The sequence below is a fragment of the Xylocopa sonorina genome, chromosome 5 (assembly GCF_050948175.1).
Source record: "Xylocopa sonorina isolate GNS202 chromosome 5, iyXylSono1_principal, whole genome shotgun sequence".
Lineage (NCBI taxonomy): Eukaryota > Metazoa > Arthropoda > Insecta > Hymenoptera > Apidae > Xylocopa > Xylocopa sonorina.
Genome location: NC_135197.1, coordinates 12627572 through 12649957, shown reverse-complemented (window position 1 = coordinate 12649957; position 22386 = coordinate 12627572). Strand labels below are relative to the sequence as shown.

The 22386-nt window shown below is 39.1% G+C and overlaps 5 protein-coding genes across 5 annotated transcripts; 2 read left to right on the top strand and 3 right to left on the bottom strand.

Moving 5' to 3' along the window:
• Window positions 1–695: 695 nt before the first annotated feature.
• Eif2d (eukaryotic translation initiation factor 2D) lies at window positions 696–3355 on the bottom strand. The gene is made up of 8 exons (XM_076895935.1): window positions 3105–3355; window positions 2649–3036; window positions 1941–2567; window positions 1720–1865; window positions 1446–1526; window positions 1160–1364; window positions 910–1078; window positions 696–840 (listed from the first exon to the last, which is right to left on the bottom strand). The coding sequence occupies exons 1-8, from the start codon at window positions 3158–3160 to the stop codon at window positions 740–742; spliced, it is 1773 nt and encodes a 590-aa protein (XP_076752050.1). The 5' UTR covers window positions 3161–3355; the 3' UTR covers window positions 696–739.
• Window positions 3356–3620: 265 nt separating this feature from the next.
• Window positions 3621–7655, top strand: LOC143424107 (haloacid dehalogenase-like hydrolase domain-containing 5). Its single transcript, XM_076895936.1, has 3 exons — window positions 3621–3956; window positions 4686–5503; window positions 5707–7655. The coding sequence occupies exons 1-3, from the start codon at window positions 3900–3902 to the stop codon at window positions 6017–6019; spliced, it is 1188 nt and encodes a 395-aa protein (XP_076752051.1). The 5' UTR covers window positions 3621–3899; the 3' UTR covers window positions 6020–7655.
• A 2229-nt stretch (window positions 7656–9884) lies between these two features.
• On the bottom strand, window positions 9885–12137 carry LOC143423831 (uncharacterized). The gene is made up of 2 exons (XM_076895437.1): window positions 11227–12137; window positions 9885–10842 (listed from the first exon to the last, which is right to left on the bottom strand). The coding sequence occupies exons 1-2, from the start codon at window positions 12095–12097 to the stop codon at window positions 10301–10303; spliced, it is 1413 nt and encodes a 470-aa protein (XP_076751552.1). The 5' UTR covers window positions 12098–12137; the 3' UTR covers window positions 9885–10300.
• A 3429-nt stretch (window positions 12138–15566) lies between these two features.
• Window positions 15567–21029, top strand: LOC143423612 (patched domain-containing protein 3). Its single transcript, XM_076895071.1, is given in 13 exon segments — window positions 15567–15846; window positions 15849–16012; window positions 17467–17713; window positions 17889–17959; window positions 18042–18257; window positions 18315–18892; window positions 18989–19612; window positions 19679–19806; window positions 19888–20049; window positions 20117–20387; window positions 20458–20579; window positions 20657–20822; window positions 20911–21029. Coding segments are annotated over 13 exon segments (2910 nt in total). The 5' UTR covers window positions 15567–15711; the 3' UTR covers window positions 20937–21029.
• Window positions 21030–21070: 41 nt separating this feature from the next.
• LOC143423613 (uncharacterized) lies at window positions 21071–21880 on the bottom strand. The gene is made up of 3 exons (XM_076895072.1): window positions 21678–21880; window positions 21525–21606; window positions 21071–21444 (listed from the first exon to the last, which is right to left on the bottom strand). The coding sequence occupies exons 1-3, from the start codon at window positions 21744–21746 to the stop codon at window positions 21113–21115; spliced, it is 483 nt and encodes a 160-aa protein (XP_076751187.1). The 5' UTR covers window positions 21747–21880; the 3' UTR covers window positions 21071–21112.
• Window positions 21881–22386: the final 506 nt, after the last annotated feature.

Sequence of the window (22386 nt, the reverse complement as noted above, 5' to 3'; positions counted from 1 at the left end):
TAATGATGCTGATAAAAAGAGAAAAAGAGTAATAACTGTCACGACACGCACGTGCGCGTCACGATCGTGACGCGTCCGTGCGTACTGGTAGCAGAAAAAAAAAAACAAAACGAGTATTAAATATATGCGGGGGCCGTGGAGAGGAGGGAACCTTCCTTTACTCAAAAGAAATTTTGCTGGATTGTTCGCCGACCCGTTGACATTTCCTTATTGCCAGGTAAACGAAAGAAGAAGAAACAAAAAAAAAAAGAGGAAATACGTAAAATCTGCACATATATACATATATACCTCGGTTTCGCTGCGTAGCAAGCGCATTCTCGTTAGAAGAAAAAAATTTCTCGAGATCTTAAACGTGCGTTGTCTCTCCTTCCTGTGAAATCATACCCTCCTCCCTCCCTCCCTCCCTCCCACCCGAGGAGAGCTCGCGGGCCCTATATTGCAATATTTGTACTTTTCCATGTTGAAACCTCGATATACAATAAATTATATTAACAAACTTCGATTCTCGATCCTCTTTCGAACCGGTCACCGGTTTATCTTTTCGTTTGGTTTTCATTTTGGGATGTACCATCCGTAGTAGATGAAGCGTTGGTAAAAATTAGTAGACGGAGTTTCGTTGAGAATTCCTTTATTCATGAGCCAAATTATAATAGCGAGTTCCAATAATGGAAACATTCCTAATTAATTTTGAAAAAGAAAATTACTGGTACCTAAATAAATAAGAGAGAGTAGTGCACATCTATCGAACATTTGGTTTTATAAATTCTTTCTTATGGAAACCTTGCTTCTTCGGAGCGAATTCCAGTCCTCTTATGTACGTCTTTTTAATTTGATACTTTTCTGAAAAATTACGTTTATTAGAGTCAAGCATGAAATGTTTATCTTGCAAAATATGTCAGTACTACTCACCTGTGAGTAATTTGTACACGTATAAAATTTGATTTCCTTGAACAAGAACGCTAGGGGTTTTCTTCCCTGGTTCGTCTGTAATTGTTGCACTTGCCCCAATATTTTGACATTCTTTACTGAACTCTTTAGAATTTATACCGAACGTTTCTAAATTATTCACTAACGTCACCTGTAACATACAATCTGAACAAATAACCAGTTTTCCATAATACCTTGTTTACGCTTGAGTATTGAAAATCAATCGCTATACCTTCTTACCACCGGACCGAACTGTGACCCTCATGTCGATAGGCTCCAATTTGCCCGTGTGTAACAATTTGTTCCCCGCCAATGTAACTTCGTGCATATGCGTCATGCGTCCAATAAACTTGTTTATTCCGTCCTCCATCGTAACAGTTTCCTGATTCACTTTGGTCTTCATAACGTGCGCCAGCTGCGGATTTAACCTCAGTATCCTGTAAATAAAACGCATTAAGAGACGATTACTCTATTTAGATTGAATGAACATTTAATTTTCAAGCGTATCTCTAGCTTACTTTCCGTCCTGAAGATTCTCCGCTTTCACGTATTCAGTAAAACATTTTCTGATCTCAGCTCTTTTCATAACGTCCCCTTTTCTGCAATCATCGTATGGGAGTAAAATGTACATAATTCGTATCATATAACAGCATAATGGCATATCATATAATCAGCATAATGGTATATGATGTAACAGTTGTCGACTTCTGCTCTGCACAGAAAATCATTCTCTTTGCAATTATTGTATCGCGGTAATACGGCACATTCCCAGCGTGGCACTGTTATACTCACTCGTATCCGAATTTCGCTAATATCGGCAAAACATCGGCGGTTACTCTATAACATTCTGAAACGACGGCTGCATTTGAAACAACTGGCTCCTGAGGCGGCACAGGTTCTTCTACAACTACCAATCTTTTCAAGAGAATATGATCGAACTGTAACGAAAGGTATTAACATTAATATCGGGAGCAAATAATCGTGTAGAACTTGGAAGACTATAAAAATTATACCTTAATTGATAATATACTTTCGACACCTTTTATGACAGAGGTATTGATAACACCCCGCGCATTCATTTCCGCTAAAAATACGGATAGCTTTTTATACCGAGATTTTTTTATATCTACACTCTTGTGTGGCGGACATGCCGCGATCAGGTGGTTTTTGAAGAAATTCGATGCTAATATTGGTAAATCGTTCGCTTTTATCGATGTTTTGCAAGCTTTCAAAAAGCAATATTCTAACAAGTCATCCATTTCTTGTACTGGATCTGATGCTACTTCTGTTTGCTCCAGAGCTGTAGTATCTTCTATTTCACCACAGTCTTCTATGTTGATTTCTTCCTTATCAGGAGATTCAGTTTCCGACACTGTGTCATTATTCACTTCCAACTCGTTCATTGTTTCAGCAAGCGATTCTTCATTATCATCATTGCTTTCTTCTACAGCTTCATCTGGATTTTTTAACTGATCATCTCCATCAACGTTTGGTGGGCCTAAGTTTGGTCTCAAGCAAGGCTTTCCTAATTGGCAAAGTGTATCGCCCATTACATGTAGTATTTCTACACATTTTCCATAACCTCCGGACATATACATGTCTTCGCTAGAGAGAGCAGTTAAACCAACAGCTACTGGTGCCTATACAAAGGAGAAATATGGTTGTAATTTAAAAGCTTTTACTTTTAAGGTCCAATATTACATAGTCGACCAAGTGTATACCTTATTATCTTCTGTGTTTACTGATACAGGTGTGCCTTTTGGTAATTTACCAAAGGAATATAATGTTACAGGCTGTTTGATACAAACACCAGGTAACATTAAGTCTGCACCTGCTGCCAATTTTGACACGACTGGAGAATGCGTTGTAAATGTTTTTAACAAATTTGGATGATGCCATAATGTGTATATAGTGGGTAATAATGCTTGATTCAAAGACCCAAGCTGGAAAAACATGGGTATCTTGGCCACACAATACACTTTCCCTGTATGGCCATTGTGAGTAATAATTTTCATAACACTGATTGCTTCTTTCTTAGGAATTAACCATTGCGTTTCTTCCTCTGTTAACGACGGATATGCTGCTAAAACTTCTTCGCATAATTTTTTCCTAATCAAAAATAATAGGAGATACATTAGTGCAATCTTTGGTGAGCACACACACTCAATTGCACTTACCTTTCCGTTCCTTTCAATTGATTATTTGATTTGACTTTAAGTGGTTTTATAAACATTTTAGCTAAGCGAATAATACAGAAAAAACTTTACTCAACATGAAAGATAACAGTCCAGTCAGAAATTCAGCTTCACTTAAGACTCAGCTGATTCAGCAGGTTGTCCAACCTTTTATCTCTCTGCACAGTCGTTGCGAATCTAATCGAGGGAACGAAATTCTGTTGCGACGCAAATATTCCTTATAAAACATGCGTAGAATCGTTGATCAATAGATCACGAGCAATCAACGTTCAATACGAGGAAGGTTGTAGTAATAAAATCACAATGACATAGTAGTTAACAATTGTGATGGAAGATTTTTTTAACGCGAAAGTTCGCTCGAAAAAGTATACATTCCGCTGGCAGTTGGTAGCGTTATCATTCGGATAGAGTACTTTCCATCTCAGCTAATTACACTCCGCCTAAATATGGAATATATACATGTAGATAGTAGGGCATTTATCTAGAGATTCATCTATAGTTTCCGAATTGATTATCAGAGGAAGTTTCAGCTAAAAGCAAAAGACATTGCGTATCGCACACGCTAATAATGTTAGCTGCATCGTGCAGTGTACACTGTGTCCTCTTACGGCACGTGAGAAAAATACGATCAAATATACTGTGCGATCTGTAGGTCACTATAACCTCAAAATATTGCATTATGCATAATCAATCTGTGAGAAGTAGCCTTTGAACGTATCCCCCTAGCTTTTAAGCTTGTTATTGTCGTCTCCTTGTTTACCACCTGCCACTGCCAAAATGGCAATTATGAAAATATTGTTACGACCAGACATCACAAGGTTCACAGGAGTTAGAGTGAGTTACATTTCATACATTATTGAACGCTCGATTAAATGTCTCTGCGGATCAAGGTGGACCCGTTATATATGCCTTCTTTTGTTTATGACATAGACGAATCGACCTACATTGTTTAAACTGACTTAAATTCATTCGGAACGCAGTAACAATTAATTTTTTCATATCAATCGATTTCGCGACGAAATCTCCGCCTACTATTCAATGCACTTTTTTTTCAACTCTTTCACCTTTCGTATTTAAACAATTTTTTAAACGATAGATTATTTTTTCATTCGAATTTGAATTCTCATACGTAATTCTTGTTAATCGTTCATGAATCAAATGCAAGTTGCTCTTATGTCTTTCTAAATTCTGACTCTATTAATAGCTTTTTCAAAATTGTATAAAAACATTAATTGTAAATTATAATTACGAGATTGGTCAGGATAAACGATGTGAAATTTATCAGGCATTATATTATGCATTGGTATAAAAATATACCGCATACCATTCATAACACAACAGGTATATTTTTATATTCTGTTTCAAGGCCTTTGCACACAGAGCTGTTTAAATGTCCTGCTCCAAAAATATGAAGTAACTGCAGAATTTCCTATGAAATAATTAAAAAGCTCTAATTTTAGTTATAACATTTACGGTTAATTATTCTAAGATTGTAAAAAATAATATGCTTTAGCAAAGACACCTTTGAACAGATAATTAATAGTTACATTTCTTTATTTTCAGCATTTAAGTTCAAAACCAAAGTTTGGTTTACTTTTTGATATCGACGGTGTAATAGTACGCGGTAAGAATGTCTTACCACCCGTACCAGAAGCTTTTAAACAACTTCAAGGGAAAGATGGCAAATTTCGTGTACCAACTGTATTTGTTACCAATAGTGGAAACGCCCTACGTAGTCAAAAGGCAGCTGACCTAACAAAATGGATAGGATTAGAAGTAAAAGAATCGCAGGTTATAATGGCTCATTCACCACTAAAATTGTTTCAACATTTTCATAATAAACAAGTACTAATATCTGGACAAGGACCAATCAGGGAAATTGCTAATGAACTAGGTTTCCAAAAAACTATAACCATTCAAGAATTAGTGAAAAATTTTCCCTCTTTGGACTATGTAAATATGGAAAAAAGAAATCCAGTTTGTGGTCCTGTAGATCCAAACTTTCCTACAATAGAAGGCATCGTTTTATTTAGCGAACCAGTTTCCTGGGAAACTCCGTTACAATTGATGGTAGATCTCTTATTGACTAATGGAATGCCTGCTGGTTTACTTCCTGATATTCCATACCCACACATTCCTGTCTTGGCGTGTAACATGGATTTGTTGTGGGTATCAGAGGCACCAATTCCTAGATACGGTCATGGTGCTTTCTTATTATGTCTGGAATCTTTGTATAAGAAGATTACAGGCAAAGATTTGATATACTCTGCTCTAGTCGGAAAACCTAATGAAGTTACCTACTATCATGCAAATTATATGCTCCGTGAGCATGCTAGAAGTATTGGAATAGATCATAATGTTGATACAATATATGCTATTGGGTAATGAATGCTTTGACAATATCAATAAACTAATGCAGACATATGCAATTGCTGTGAGTAGGAGTAATTTTACCAAAAGCAAAATGCAGGCTCTTCCGCAATATAAAGGCCATTGTTATTACTCGAGCAACAGTTGTACATGTCTGAATTCAGCAATATTTAAAAAATTAGAAGAAATAATTAAATTTTACATGTATTTTCAGAGATAATATTAATACTGATATATTTGGTGCGAATTTATATGATAAATATCTGTCACATTGCGCAAAGGAAGAAGCATTAAAAACGGACAAAATAAAGAAACTGCTTGGCAAAGATGTTAATCCGCCTAGTGCTAAAGCTTGTATCAGTATTTTGGTTGAAACCGGTGTCCATCAACGGGATTCGAATTTCACATCGGAACACAGCCCTAGAGATTTCTTACCAGTCGACGACAGCCTGTGCAAACCTGCATTCGTAGTGGAACACGTCGGCGAAGCTATTAGACTTGCGTTTAAGGAGGAAAAATTTGACTGAACCGATTACATTTTACAGAGTAAACTTTTAGACATGGAGTGTTCACATCCTAATATCAATTAAGAAACAAAGAAGATGTAAGAAATTATGTAGATGTAACGTCGCTAATGTAAGTATTAAGTTAATTTCGGTAGTAAACCTTAGCCTTTTGTGGAGAGAGACATGATCGTAGGAAAAAACAAGGCTGCATTCGAGCATATAGGTATATTTTAATTTTTTTTCTTTTTTTAAACGTTTCTGACCATTTTATCTACTATTTTATTAGAAAAAGAGTAAGAAGATTGTGCCCATTGTAATCAATCATTTAAAAAGTTATTTCATTCATCAGAGCAAACCAATGATGTTTGCAGACAGTACAACAATCATGTACACAAGAGATATTAGGTAAAGCTGAAGTAGTCTTTCAATCTATACAGATTTTTATGTATATTTAAAATTTCTATAATTTATGTTAATGATAATATTTAGAAAAATTTTCGGAAATGCATACGTATACACGTATATCATTACACGATATACAGGTATATATACACATGTTACATACTTATATATGTATAGATAATTTTTAGTTGCACTTTTACTACGTCATAGTTGATTTACTAGATAATTAAATTTTAACATCACGTTTGTAGTCTGATTTTACCGTATCATGACAGCAAATCATGCTTATTCAAAACAGTCGAAAGCATAGTTCTTATTACATAAGAAAAGCTCGACCATGTTTCATAGGATTAATTTAGAACAAGAAAATGTAATGGGAGCTTTATACAGCGAGCTACCATTTTAGTTGAAGGTATATTGTAAACCAGCGATATATAAGCTATCGACACGTTATTTGACATCACGTTCCGTTTAGCATTCACCAGCAATTACTACTTCGTATAATCAGACCTCGTCTAGTCCCACGAAACAATTTCACGATACGTAACTGTAGCAGTAGTGATTCTTATCAGTGCGAAAGGTGTAGAAGTGTCAAATGTGAAAATAGCGTTCTTTAAATCGATCATTGTGTAATATTAGAGAACAACGAGAGGCGTTACGTGCAACGAGTCAACTCATGCCATATATTAGAACGTCAACTTCACAAGATTCTACTTACATTCAAATAAAACTATGAAGTAAATTGTGTATAATCTTAAAAACATATATTCATAAGACCGCATAAATTGTAGCTTCGTACTTATTGCACCTATCGTCTCAATTATTCTCTCAGTGTGCAACAACCGAGTTACAAAAGATATTGTAAACGCACATTGTATGTACAAGAGTAACTTGATCTAGCTGATCGTAGTTGGCGCGATAGAGCGATACAAGTGCACACAAAAAACTGGAAAAAAATATCGGGTCGTTTGCCGAGACGAAGACTGACCACCCACGTAGAATCAAATTGATGATGACCGTTTGCTGGAGCAGGCCCATGACTTGTTTAACGTTAGGAAAGCAAAGGGGAAAACAAGAAGAGAAGAATAGCAGAGTTTTAATAAAGAGATTTGTTCAATGCGGTATGATGGAACAATGCTCTGCGAACATTAGCGATACTGTAGGTAACAAAGGGCAATTATATGCGCAGTTATATATACGCAAAATGTAGCGTGTTGCAAAATTGAAAGCAATACAGTATGTACATTGTTTCTTAGTTACAACAATTATTTTATAGGAGCCATATCCGTGAAAGTACCTATGACTTTTATGGAGCCAACTAGGATCTATTTTAGCAGATTCTACGCTCGCTCGTTCCATCCTGTATTCCTTTACCTGCTTTCTCTATAAAAGCCACAGGATGCGTCAGGGAACAATTTTTTCTTTTTAATTTCTTTCGTCTTGGAAGAGAAAATTAAACAAAATGATCTTCGAAGTTCGTTTTCTTATGAAAACGATCCTTGAAGCTCGCCTGTGCTCATATCACGTCGAATCTAATCTAGTTAAACCAATTATGAAACATTCACCGAATCAATACTTTTTTGAGAAACGTAACAACAAAGTCGCTTCATCAACTGTGATTTATTTTTATTACGGATAACTTTTGTTATCCGTAAACTTATATTTTCGTACCGAAAGTTGTTTGTATATGATTTATCGCAACCATAAAAAGTTATAAAAAAGGGACATTTGTGTTACCACTTTTTTTTGAGAACAAAAATAAAGTAAAAGTTCTTCTGTTTATCGTGATAAGTTGTGTTTGTAGAAACTAGATATACAAGTGTACAAAATAGTTTTCGTTAAGAAATCTCCGATCTTGTTGCGACTAATAATACGATTTCACGTAGGAAGTTCGTTGGACGAAAGTGTTTCTCCCCGTGGTACCATTTATTCTATATATACTTTCTCTGTTGCTTTTCCAGTGGAGTAAAGGAACACGTATAAATTGACAGTGGTGGACAGAAAGTATGTCTGAGACTATCCAACAGAATCAGTGCTTTCTGAAACACGTCGATCCATTGCACGTTGAACCACGCTTTTCTAATGATATGCAAGGAATAGAATTGAAATTAGTAATTGCCCTTGATCATAATTGGACGTGCACAGAACGTCTGGATCTCATGACCCGTGAATTAAACCTTCAATCGTTTGATGAAATAATTCAATTATACATCGAATCGTCGATGAATCTACAAGGAGTAAAGTTATTTCTATTCCGGTGTGGCCATCAGGAGTTGATCGTGGTTTCGTCGATGATTACTGTTTAACAATCACATTAATTACTAACATAAAAATTGAAACTTTGAAGGGTAGGTATTAAACGTGGAATTATACATGTTGCTTAAGTATCAGATGTAAAGGAATAATTAGAAATAGAGTGTAAGTCAGTCAAGTCATGAAAACTGAAGTTTTGGAGTCACCTGTAATTCTGATGAGTGTTTCGCCTCTTTCAGGCTAAGGATACAGGCTGCTAGTCATCGTCGGAAAAATTCAACAAATTAAGTAGAACGACTCTGTGTAAACTCAGCTCAAACGTGTCCGGCAGGAGAAGAAATCGACCGAGATTTCTTCGGGACGAATTGTTACACGGCTGCGGACTTCAGGCGCCAAACGAGCCGCTTCGTTGCACGTGGTCTTAATTTACGGTTTCATTAATGCCCGAGTTATCGTAATTGACCTTATCGTCGCGTTACTAATCAGCGTCGTGTACTCGAATTACGTCAGCTCATGGACGGAATTAAAAATGTGGCGAAGATATCTTTGGAGTGACGGTTCGAGCAAGACTTTTCCTGGCGTAGAGCTCAATCGTGAAAGGATTAATGTTGCAGATTTAAGCATCGATTGATACTATTTGGATTATTTACAAAAATAATGCGCAACATCTACAACGAGGACGGTTCGCTCGGTGGTCTAGTTTATGGAACTGGAGGAATTATTAAAGAGACGGCATGGACTCATTAATAAAGTGTTACGCATTTATTTTTTATTTAATTTTATTTAATCATATTTAGTTCATGTTAAATTGTTTCTTTTCCAGAGTGTTCGGTATTTATTTGACATTCAGACAAATAATACCGGCTGCGTTGAATTACTTGCGCCATTCCTAGATAATTTAGTTGAAGTTCCATCGAAATCGATGCGTGACACTTTGCGAGGTCCGCCCATAAATGGTCAAACCGGTTATCCATTTCTGTGCCATGATGCACAGTGCTGCGCCTTGCAGCGAATCAAGGATGTCATTTCTAATTTGAAATTCAAGGCATGTCCGTGCACACACAACTCTAAAATATAGGTCGAAGATCACTGTCCGTTAGAAAAGAGTCTTTCTTTCCACGCAAGGAAAAAAAGGAGAACGGGAAGAAGGTATGCGAGGAATGAAAAAAGGAGTTGTTAAAGCCTGAACTTTTTTCCATTTAATAATCACGTTCCTCTATTCGTTCAGTCGGTCGTGTGGTTCAATAGAAAAGTAAAAGTGAGTCGATGGATGCTGCTATTCTCGATATCATCGGTAATTAAATTCACGGTGCGCGAGTTATACACGTACGAACACGCAGTTGCGAACAGGGTCTTAGATAATTGACCCGCGAAAGTACGCTTCTCACGTCTGCCACTCTCGACGCGAGAAGCGTTTCACTGTCACGTTCTCCCATCGATGTCTCGTGGTGGTCTGCTGCGATTTCAGGCAATTAATCGTACGCAATAAACCATAGCTCACGACGACAGACATTTCAAGAGAAATCGTTCCCCTCGTCGTATATTATATTACATGAGCCGTGTACAAGCCATCTACGATGGTCCTTTCCGTTTCCTTTAATCGCCCGTTTAATATCCACCTAAATAAATTAATTGAAAAATCTAACTTTAACACTCTACGTTTGTATCCTCCTTCCTCCTTTTCTTCTCGTAACATTCTACAGCTTTCTGGACTTGTTCCAGGTAATCCTGAATCGTCTCCTCCTGTGATAACTCCCTCGAATCTGATCTGGACAAAGACCTCTTCTGTACGAGCGCGGTGAGCATCAGGGTAACCACGGGAAGTGTCATCCCCAAGAGGAACGTTGGTGTCATCATGTTCTTCAGGCCGTGCTTCTTAAATCCCCTGTACAAATCAGCCCAGATACTGCTCCCTTCTTCTTCATGGTGCTTACCGTATTTTCCATACAAATAAGGCTTTATCTTTCCCGTTTTCGCGATATAATTATAATAATGAGGGTCATAGGATTGAGCATATAGTTGAGAATAGTAGACATCTTTGTTGGGTGGTGGATGATCCGCTTCAGGGAACCAAGCACTAGCATCTTCGTAGGGTACGGGAGGATTACTGATTGCGGGTGGACCATGATGAAATCCCGGAGGCTTCGTATAGATCACATCAACGGGTGGCCTCTTCGGCTTGAACGGAACTGCTTGGGAAGAGTAGTTTGCGAAATTAGTTATTCGTTAATTAGAATGGATTTTTATCTCGAGTGAAAACAGACAACTGTTACCTTTGACAGGGAAACTTTCGCGAATTACGTAAAGAAAAGTTTCCCTGGCAAATGCAACTTTCGATTGTTAAGTCTATTTCACCACTGTAATTAATATGCTCGGAGATGACTAGGACTTTTGACGGAACTCTATTCAATTTTCTGAAATCTCATTCCCTAATTAGTATTGCTCTGAACACGTTACATAACGCTGATATATATGTGTAAGTGATCACTAGTTCATTATTAAAAAAAATTACACTGTTGGTTATTCCGTAATTAGCCACTAATCTTTGCAAATATTCCATAGTGATAGCTCACCTGGTGGTACAGGACCGCCGTAGAATCCCGGACCTCCCCTTGATTGAGCATAGGAGAATGGTTTCCCACGCACTCTTCTCATGCGTTGTAACGATCCAGGATAGAACATGTCGTTCCTCGCCTGTATTCCAGTTGTATACGATTGCGATGATTGCAACGCTTGCTGCCGCTGCATCATAGTCATAGCCATCGGGTTCGGCATAGTTACACGAAGATCCGCTGGGTTCACAGGCGCATTGTAAACCGGTTGATTAACTTGGAAAGCCTGCAACGCTTGCCTTTGTTGCATCAATTGCTCAGTTAGGTGTTCGTTCACCGTGGATGACATGGATTGTTGATTAACCTGGCCGGTTGACTGTCGCGTTAATTGAGCCTGATTAACGGTTGCCTGTGGCGCATTGTCAGGTGTTTCTCTGCTTTGGAGGTAGTAGTCAAGAGACATACGAGACTCATCTGGTGTCTTCGAATTCAGAAAACTATTCAAGGCCGCCTCAGCTTGTTTGCTAGAGTCCGTTCCTTGACTGTAGGTGTTCGTAGATAGATATCGAGCTGTTGGTACAATCTTCTCCTGTTTTGCAGATTGCATCGAATCTTCTTGTCTCATCGAATGATCGATGATTAATGTTTCTGTCGGATTCATCAATTGGGATGAATTTCTAGTGCTTGAGAGTAGAGGATGAAGATTCCAAGAAGATTCTGCCACGGTGTTGGTCATGTTTGTTGCCATGCCTTCTTCTTTTGCGGTTCTCTCGAAGAAACGTGACTCCTCAGCCGTGTACTCGGTGTTCTCCGTCAACGGGTTACCCTCGAAGTTCAATTGACCGTCCACTAATCCAGCCGCGAGGACCAGCAAGACCGTCACCGCGTTCATGATTCTGGAACCAACAGGAAACCTACTAATTCGTCAACGTCTTATCCGTAAGAAGACTTTCATGTCGCCAGGTAAACATTCTCGATTCTTAGTGGATTTCGAAATAGAAATTTTTACGAGGAATCTGTTGGTCGTTTGCGTTCGTAATTAGGACGACTAGTGGCCAAAGAGAACCACTTCAAGGCGTTCTTTCGCGTCGTTCCACTTACGTCGCTCGCGGACAGGGTAGGAGAAAGAAACGAGCTATGCAGCAAGTGTTCACATCGAAGTTATTACGTGTGCAGACTAGTTTAGCGGCCAACACCTTTCTTCTGTTATCTAGTCTACTTTTTGATAACGTACTTACTTTCGTGCAAAAATGAATTAACTGTATCCTGCATATTGTTTAACACTTTTATCTCTGAGATGGCAGTCTCTGTACAATTTTGTGATTTCAGTGCAGTAATACGTGCATCGATTAGAAGACATAGCAGGAGGGTTTGATGTAGATGCAACGGTATATTGTTAATAATTATGAATCGACCGCCTTGGGTCAAAGACCTGCGTAATACTTTCTTCGGTCAAGGTGAGCATAGTACACGGACACGAAATACGTAGTCATCGATCGCTTCTCAATGAAGTCGCTTCCTTTACAATGCTATTAAGATTACGCGCTGTCGGTTTTCTCGTTATTACAATTTTAACAGAGCATTTGTTCGCTTGACGCTTTAACGATTCCTTAGCCTAGGAGCTCGTGAATACTTCATGAACACGAGAGAATTGTAAATAAATCCGTGTGAACGTCCCTATTTGTATTCCGTCAGATAAGCCGACGTATTATGAATCGATACATTAAACGAACGTTGTCTGATGCAGATTTCGAATGTAAGGTGCTTGTTGTACATCAAGAGGCGACTTTTAGAGCGGATTCTTGGATAAACGAGTAGAAGATTCGATGGTAAAAAGCTGATGACTCATTGAAGAGAAAAGTATCGCGAGAAGTGTCAGTTGAAACGGTGGAAAAAGTTGTGGCGGAGAGAGTGGCTCCGTTTAACAGTCATCCCACGTGCACGATGCTCTTCGTTCGAAGTTCAGGGTCACCTACAAATTTTTTGTAAAAATATTTTTGTAGCCACTGTTGACGTATTACAAGTAGAAATCGCATTCCAGTTTTGATTAATTACTATTCAAGGTAGACAAACGATCTTTGATCGGTTCCTTGACGTATTTAAATTCGTATCTGACGAATAACTTTCCTTTTATTGCTATTTAAAGTGCTTATTAATGGTAACCGTTTTAGGATGCAGAAATTCATCGGTCACCGATAAAAGATTCGGATTTTAAATCGTGGCTGAAGATTTTCTAAAAACCCGTTAAGCCATTATGGATTCAACGATTGGCCGAAATTCAAAAAACGCTTCGATTTCCGTCTGCCTCTCGGGACTGGCTGTTGACACCGTTTACTGAACGGATACGGTGTGTTCAACGTTAGAATACATTGAGATCGTTATTGCATAGATCTCTCCGAGATCTTCTACGGTAACGTAAAGAGAAGTGTGGAAACGCTACGTATCATGAATGATGCTTACTTTTATGCGCATTATATTTATAGTTTCCGATAATCTATTCGATCTAAGTTTAGTTAGCCATCAATTGAACATTAATTTCTTTCACGATCATTTAAAGTTAAGATTAAACTACTGATCAAACAAAATTTTCACTGAAAATACTAAATGCAATATAAAAATCCAATCTTATCCGTAACATGTTACATACATGCACTCTCGTTTACAATTTGACGCAACAGTGCGATCTCGATCTATTCAGCCATCAATTGAACAAACAATTAGTTTCAGAGTCGTGTCAAACGTGTCGAATCGAATGGAAATTCCTCGAGCTCTACTCACAGTTTAACAAACAACGTCTGAACCGTGCAAGCACTAAATCAGTCCTCTCGTCACAAGCTTTTTTAATTGCGATCGAACATCGAACATCGACTTGACCGAGCCGGTCGTTGCAGGAAACAGCACGCGAGAAGGAGACCGTCCATCGGTCCGACTGGAACCAGGAATACTGAAGATCCACGGATCCGATGAGAAAGCCATTCACTTCGACCACACTCCCTACCTTCTTAGCTTGCAAACCCGCTGCCCCCCGTTCGTTACCTGGACGAAATTGCTCTTGACCGATACTCGTATTCTTACCAAATGATCTCGCAGCACCATTCGTACATCGTTCTGTATAACAGCCTTTGTACTTTTGCCACGAATGTTTCGAGGAGAAAGTGAATTGCAGGTGAAACTCGAGTAACAAATGCTAGAATCAGTTGGATTCCAATTTTTACTCGATTACTTGACGAGTACCGAGAGTGATCTATATTTATTCAGAAATAAAACTATATTAGACATATATCTATGTACTTGAAATTCTTTTATTCTTTTATCTGTTATCTTTGTCGCTGTAAGTTAGATGTTGACTGCAGAAACACAAGGCCTGCTATCTATGGTAGATATATCATGGGGTCTATGGTATTTGTGAAACGTCAAGCTGTCTGGTAGACGAAGAAAGAAGGAGATACAGGGATTTGCTGCGGAATTCTTCCGCAATTCTATTTACACCGTGTTCGACCATGAACGGGTCGCACGAAATTTGGATAACTGTGGAAGGAAGAAGGCGAGGCTGTGCTCGTTTGTTACCGGAAAATCAATTAGTTCTACCGGCGTCGATTATTTACGATATCGATAAGGGTGAGATTAATTTACAAAGTACTGCCGCTAAAACGATGTTTTTATCTTTATTTCCATGATAAGTTTCTCTTTCCCCTAGCTCGCGATATCAAGGAGAGGATTTTGCATGGTGCAACGCCTTAACTTTCGAAGAAAAGCGTTAATTAACGGAATAAGTAGGTCAACCAGTTACACTCAGTGCCATGGACGCTTCGTCGTGAATTGGATGTATCGCGATATGAGGTGACCATCGAGTGATTTATGCTGAAAGAGGAGCAAATCGTACGGTAGTTTAAGCATTTTGTTTGCATTGCCTTTCAAACGATCGCCAGCAACGGCGACATTGTTGATGGCTAGTCTCTTCTGACCGATACGAATCCCAAACATGAAACGATCGCGAGCTACTTATGCGATTATCCGACCCGACAAAAATCATTCTCCACTTACGGGTGAAATCCTAGAAACAAATATACACCGTATTAATCGTACGAATTAAAAGGAGAAAGATTAAAAGGCTACAAGACAAAGGAAGTAATAAATTCTAGCCGATCGCAAGACGTATTCCACCAGTTAAGTCCCTTTACGGACGCTCTCGACGCTCGATCACAATTATGCTAATCATCCCGTATAAATCACACCACTCTTCCATCCATTCCATCAGATAATTCTAAGATGAGTGCGAAAAGCTGTTCAACCGGCAAGATATCCACCGATCGAGAATGTAGAAGCTGGACAAAAGCAGAGGACGCGAGATTAGAGCATCCTGAAACGTTTCGAGGGGCCAAAGTCGTCGAAAAGTCTGGTCGGCGGTTTGTCCACGGGCAGGCTACGGCCCTCGAGCGGAACGAGCGGCCGTGGAGCATCGAAAACGAGCGGTTACGAAGACAATAGGAGGGGTGATCGACGTCCATGCTCCTCCTCGACCTCCCGATCGCATCGCAGCCGCGATCGTGGCAAGCGAAGCTTCGGACCGAACGTTATATAATTGTGGCAGATTACTTCCAGCGTTGGTCACATGCATGCTGCCGCACTCGGCTGTGTGCTTTGCTCACCAACGCTCCCTTGCAGTGGACATTCGGCCACCGTACGACCTAAGCGTCGCAGCCGCGAGGATGGAACCGCGACGAGGAGGAAACACGGGGATCACGTGGAAACGCCTGAAAGATCTGCTCTTGAATCTACATCAAAATTCAGATCGTGTCTTTTACCGGTGAGTGGATGTTATTTTCGAGCCGATCGGTCCATTCTCTAAGCCACTTCTTGCAGGTGTCCTGTGACTCGGGATGGATCGACATTAATTTCCTCATCGTTACCCATTTACTTCTCCTCTCTGCTTCGCTTGACTTGTCAATCGATTGTTGTTCCGTTTCTGCTGTTCGACAACTACTGCATGGTGAGACGAAAACTGTGCCAGCGATGCAGTCGCTGTAATAAAACCGATGACTCTTTCATCACTCTAAATGAATAGAAAATAGGAGGCATTAGAGGAAAAATGATAACGAATTAGCTTTTGGTTTGTGCCAATAGTGTGGGATGCCATGAACACTTCCTATAAAACGTTCCATCGGAGTTCCCCGGAAGCGTTGCTTTGTCTCGTTCACGCTCTTTCTTTTTTTTTTTCACGTTACAGTCAACCGAACGTGAATCCTCCGCAGAGAGGAAAGAATAGATCGGATGTCAGTAAATTGAGCATGATCGCGTTTTCTCGACGCTCCTGGCCCGCGTCTGCTTTTGCATTGTCAGCAAAATGGTCCGCGGTGGGTCTGGCTTAAATAACAGGTTCCCTCCAACGACGAATTGTCATTGAGATGCACATACGTACGCTAATGGTAATCTCATACCGAGAAGCTAATTATCTTGGTACAAACTATGACGAGGTCGCTGCATTTTCTCGCGCACAATTCTAAACAATTGAAATCTCGCATCGCGTTGAATTTAAAAATCTAGCGCGCTGGGATTCGATCTAGACGAGATTCGTGATCGTTCTCCGAATCCCAATTACGATCAATCAACCTGCGAGCAACGAAGCGCGTGTTCAATGGGCAATTGATCGAACCATGAAAATATAATAAATCTCGTTGAGAAGATAATGACATTAATGGTGCTCGAGTTTCGGGGCTTGAACTTGTACAATTTAATCCACTTAAGGTGAGATCATCGCGACCCTCTTAATTAGCTGAATGAAGAATGCCCGGCTACGTTCCAGGAATTGGCCTACATTAGGCCAACAGTTGTTCTGGCGCCACCCTTTGTGTTTTTCTTTCTCCATTATTTCACTTAAGTGTCGTTACTCTTGTTACTCAATTACACCGACGAATTATCTCGTTCCTTGTTTCTAAGTTGAATTAATCTAGAAACGAAAGAGTTTCCAAGTTTATGCAACTTTCTGCCTTCAGATGCACGGAAATGGAAGCGATTTAAATTTCGTCCGATTCTGCGTTCGACAGACTGTGCTTGCCATTAAAGGCGATACCTTATAATGCTTAGCACTGCAGAAATGATCGTTTCTCAAATGACTCCGTTGCCACGGTTCTGTCCTCAAGATCCGTGCCTTCGGACAAAATAAAAAATATTTTCTTATAACTTTCTTTTTTTCAATTAATTCTTGAATATTATCTTGATGAAATACATTGATTCTAAGCTAATGGAAAGAATTGTTTTCAGTATCGGCCTGAGTATTGGGAAAAGGCCTTGGCTATGGCTGTTGGTGTCCTTCTGCTTAAACTGCATCTGCGCGCCTGGGATGTTCTTCTGGAAGGAAGAGCTTGACGATATCGAGCTCTTCATGCCCGAGAACTCTGTGGTACGAAACGACGCCGTTTGGGTGAAGACACACTTCCGGGATGATTTCCGATACGAAAGTATCATCGTCACGGCCCCCAACGTTTTGGAGCCGGAAGTGCTGCGCTCGGTACATAGGCGATCATGAATTATACGAGTATCTGCGAAGGTTCTTTTCTACTTTAACGCATGATCCTTGCCAAAATTTACCAAGACTCACGAGATTTACTCCACACTTGGAATCTGTGAGCTGAACGTCCCATTCGTGTAAAAAATTCGTTGAATTCGCAATCTCTCCCTTTCAGATCAGTAAGTTAGAGCATCTAGTGAAGTCCGTGGTGGTGAAGAACAACACATGGGAAGACGTGTGCGCAGGGTAAAGTTGAAGTCAATAATCCGCAGTAATTTGCTTCTTCCCCTTGGTCTGAGATTTAAATAAGTATTTCACTGAATCTTAGATACCTCACGTGGTTCAATATGACAAACCCGTCGGTGATTTTCAAAGACCTTAATATTGGCGACGAAATCATGGCCGAGTTGAACAAAACGGTACTGAAACAGGGATGTATATATCAGTCCGTCATACAACTCTGGGATACCACCTTAATGAAAGACGTTGCTAATCTGACGAAGAACGAGATACTAGATGACGTGACCAAAGCAGTGAAACACAAGTAAGTCTTTGAACGAGAAACTTTATCGTCCAACACGTTACATTAAATCTATTGCAGGATCAAAGGCAACGCTTTGCTTGACACGGCGCCGTTGCTCTCGGGCATCATCTACAATAAAAGAGGTCGAGTTAAAGGAGCTAACGCGACAATATTGAATTGGATGCTGAAGAAGTCCAATCCAAACTCGGCTGACTGGGAGTTAGAGTTTTTAAATCGCGTTTTTCACTCGAATATCACGTTTCCTCCGGGGGTGGAGATATATGCGATCGCTTCACGAAGTTACTTAGACTCGTTGCAACAAATACTGAACAGTAACCTGACAGTATTGTGTTGTGGGATATCTTTGATAGCAATTTACGTGATGGCAATGATTGGTAGATGCAATGCCTTGGAACAACGTATTTATCTGTCAGTAATGGGGGTGTCTGTGGTTGGTCAGGCGATTTTATCCTCTTACGGGGTATGCTACTACTTGGGCTACTCCTACGGACCGATACACTCCATTCTACCGTTTCTGTTGCTCGGTATAGGTGTTGATAATATGTTCGTGATTATGCAGAGTATGGAGAACCTTTCAGAAACTGATCAATCCGCGGAGATTCCTATACGTATTGCCAAAGCTGTTCAACAATCTGGTATGACGTTATCCTTGTTTGAGTTACTTTATTGAAGACTATTCTTTTGATCTGTTATTTTTCTTTTTTCTTTCTTTCTTTGTTTTGGTTTTCAAGGCATGTCCATTACGGTTACCTCATTCACGAATGTGATTGCCTTTGCCTTTGGCATTACAACTGTGATGCCCACTCTCAGATCCTTCTATGCATTCGCCACATTGGGAATATTATTTTTATACATATACGAAATTGTATTCTTCACGAGTTGCCTCGTATACGACGAGAGGAGACTCGAAGCTCGGAGGGATGGTTGCTTCTGTCAACCAAAACTGAACTTTAAGCCCAACGAGTGTAGCCAGAGGAATACCCAGCAGATCATCTTTGAGAATTATATTGGCCCTGGAGTTACTAAAGTCTCAATGAAAGTGACCATCCTATTGATCACGGTCGTCTGTTTATGCGTAAATACATGGGCTGTATTTCATCTGGAACAAAATTTTGACCCTCTTTGGTACTTAAATAAGAACTCCTATCCGATCCAATTTAACGACAAGTTAAAGGAATATTTTCCAAAGTATGGGAAACGCGCAGCCATTTATATGACTGGCGTAGATTATTATGAGGACCGTAAAACACTTTCCGAGTTCGTAGAAGCTTTGAGGCGTAATCAGTTCATCAATAATAATACTGTCGAGCCATGGTTCGTTGGTTTTGAAAAGTGGCTTAATGCCACGAATAAAGGTAAGACCAAGCTTGATTCTCTATCAATATGATTACGAATGATCAGTTGCATGATTTTTATTGTAGATGACATTGAAAGTAGGGAAGAATATTATAATTATTTGACGGAATATCTACTTCTGTCGAAGGAAGGTCAGGCGTACGTTAAAGATATCAAATTTGATAGATTACCAGCTGGAGAGTATAATATAATGGTACTAATAGCTGTCTATCTATAATGTAATTGTTGATCGATATATTTTCGAAAGCTGTACATTTTCATTTGACTTTCTTAGACATCACAAATTCCTATACAACACGTTATGATCAACACGACGGTAGAACAGATACAAGCGATGCAATCTGTCAGAGATATAATACAGGCTACGAATTTCTCTCAAGAAAATCACTATATTGCAATCTTTTCACCTGACTACGTCTCGTGGACGGCGAACAAAGTAAGAGGAAACACCTTCAACCTGATTCACTCATTTACTGCAGTCTGTAGTTGTTACTCTCCCATAGGTCATAGGGGAGGAATTGATTAGGAATTTGGGTCTAGAAATAGTAACTATCGGAGTAGTGATAATATTATTCCTCAGAGATTTGCGTGCGTCGTTCTGGGTAATTTGTTGTGTATTCTTCACGCTTATTAACTTGTTAGGTACTATGTACTTTTTAAATTTGACCATTGAAATGTCCTCGAGTATCATGATCCTATTGTGCGCGGGGCTAGCGGTCGATTATGCGGCGCATATGGGATTAGAATTTATACGCACAAAGGGCAGCAAAACAGGTAAGAAGTACCTATTGCAAATAACATGAAAATGATCATTAAGTTAATTTATTACGAATGACTCTTATAGAACGCGCAATAGCGACTCTTTCTATTATTGGACCAGCAGTATTTAACGGAGGTTTAAGTACGTTCCTGGCATTCGTTTTGTTAGGCTCCAGCGAGGCTTATTTATTCAGTACTTTCTTTAAGGTATTCTCCTTTTTTTTGTATATAAAAATGACTATACCAAATTTATAGTGATATTTGGAAAAACCTTATTGTTTCAGTTATTCACGTGCGTAGTGATGTTTGGCCTATTCCATGGATTGTTATTTTTGCCAGTAATTTTAAATATAATGGGTCCCGAAGAGAGAGTAAATAGAGAGAAAAAGGAAACTGTTGCAAAGGAACAGAATGGATATTGTAATGTTCCTTTATCACAAAGCGAAAAAGGTGATATATAAACCAAACTTAAGAACGTGTTTAAAAATGTTTATTAATGTTACATCAGATATCGGGATGATCTTTCTTTTTTTTACAGATGTAGAAACTAGAACTGCCAAATAGAATTTGACAATGTCTGAAAGACTGCTTAGATAAGTATTTGGTTACAAAACGCTAGAGTATAAATTAAAAACGATGCACACGTACTGTAAGACAGTAATTTGTACATTCTTTATTAATCTCTTCTTTTATAAAAAAAAACAAAATAAAAGAGTACGATTTCAAGTATCAAATTCCAATTATCTCTTCCGTCTAGATCTGACTTCTGTCCATTCGTCTGTAACCTCTGCACTGATAGCTGTTTCTTCCTCGCTCTCGGAACTCTCACTTTCCATAGCACAACTATCCTGAACCTTTCTCACCGGCTCAGCTGTAACAAGCCACGATTGCAGCGGTGGTAGTTTGGCAAGCTCCGTTGCTGCTAAATTTTCATTATTCTCCATACAATAACGATGAAATCTAAGTAACTCTTCGGCGACTTGTATCGCACTACCATCCTGAAGTTCTGTATTGAAATGCTCGTCCATGTAATCTTCTAATTCACTGGCGATTTCACTCACATTCAATCCTTCTGAAAAAGTACGATAATGATACATAATTACGAAATAATTCAAGCGAAATCATAGTGAAAAGATAACTGAAAGAACAAACCATTCATGTACATAACCTCTGTCATGTAAGGACAAAAATCTATTGCTCTCTCTTTCGTACCCATTCCATGTTCGACTGCCATCTAATATTCAATGTATTAGGAAAAAAGGAACCTTGTACATTTATATTCTTTTATTCAAAGTATATACTAACCTTCAATGCAGTCCAGTTACTGAAAATACGTTCTGTGACGGAAAGAAAGAATTCTTTCGTGTTTGACATTTTATCCTAATAAAAAATCCTTAACACTATCTGACTAACAACAATTATATCACGATTTTTATCTAATTCATTACAGGTACGAATAATGCACATTGAATTGACAAATAAGCCATGTGTTTAACTAATCAGGTAAAGTTAGGTTATCAAAACTAGGTTAGCTTTTATAATTATTAATAGCTCGCTCGGTTTTCGTGTTTACATTTTCAAATTAAAGCACTGATGACTACTCTATCTCTGCGATAAATGCTCAAACTGTTCGCGAAACATTACCGACAGCGAAGTGAACTACAGCTAAGTGGTGGCGCCATCTCTCGGCGAAAGGCGGAACTAATTCCCATCCAGTTTCGGCATGTTACACAGAGATGGCGCCACCTTAGCACTAGTTTACTTCGCTGTCGGTAATGATGCGCGACCAGTTTGAGCACTTTTTACAGAGATGGCGCCACTAGTCCAAAATTAAAAATTTTAATATCTAATGGCGCCCAATTTAACTCTTATCAATTACTGATCGTTTCTTTCTTCTGTTACAGGTAACAAGAGTGAAGGGAGAGATTAATTTAACAGCACTGATATCTCCCACATATTTAAAAGACAAGGAAGACGAGAAATGAAGACAGAAATTGCAAGAGAAACGAAGAAG

What these genes read in the sequence shown, in the direction of transcription:
- Eif2d (XM_076895935.1), bottom strand. Translation starts at nt 3,160, where the DNA reads ATGTTTATAAAACCACTTAAAGTCAAATCAAATAATCAATTGAAAGGA. An exon ending in CAATTGAAAGGAACGGAAAG is followed by an intron (nt 3,037 to 3,104) that starts GTAAGTGCAATT and finishes ATTTTTGATTAG; the next exon opens with GAAAAAATTATGCGAAGAAG. An exon ending in TAAACACAGAAGATAATAAG is followed by an intron (nt 2,568 to 2,648) that starts GTATACACTTGG and finishes TCCTTTGTATAG; the next exon opens with GCACCAGTAGCTGTTGGTTT.
- LOC143424107 (XM_076895936.1), top strand. Translation starts at nt 3,900, where the DNA reads ATGGCAATTATGAAAATATTGTTACGACCAGACATCACAAGGTTCACA. An exon ending in CAAGGTTCACAGGAGTTAGA is followed by an intron (nt 3,957 to 4,685) that starts GTGAGTTACATT and finishes CTTTATTTTCAG; the next exon opens with CATTTAAGTTCAAAACCAAA. An exon ending in GATACAATATATGCTATTGG is followed by an intron (nt 5,504 to 5,706) that starts GTAATGAATGCT and finishes ATGTATTTTCAG; the next exon opens with AGATAATATTAATACTGATA.
- LOC143423831 (XM_076895437.1), bottom strand. Translation starts at nt 12,097, where the DNA reads ATGAACGCGGTGACGGTCTTGCTGGTCCTCGCGGCTGGATTAGTGGAC. An exon ending in CGGCGGTCCTGTACCACCAG is followed by an intron (nt 10,843 to 11,226) that starts GTGAGCTATCAC and finishes CTTCCCAAGCAG; the next exon opens with TTCCGTTCAAGCCGAAGAGG.
- LOC143423613 (XM_076895072.1), bottom strand. Translation starts at nt 21,746, where the DNA reads ATGTCAAACACGAAAGAATTCTTTCTTTCCGTCACAGAACGTATTTTC. An exon ending in GTAACTGGACTGCATTGAAG is followed by an intron (nt 21,607 to 21,677) that starts GTTAGTATATAC and finishes ATTGAATATTAG; the next exon opens with ATGGCAGTCGAACATGGAAT. An exon ending in AGAGGTTATGTACATGAATG is followed by an intron (nt 21,445 to 21,524) that starts GTTTGTTCTTTC and finishes GTACTTTTTCAG; the next exon opens with AAGGATTGAATGTGAGTGAA.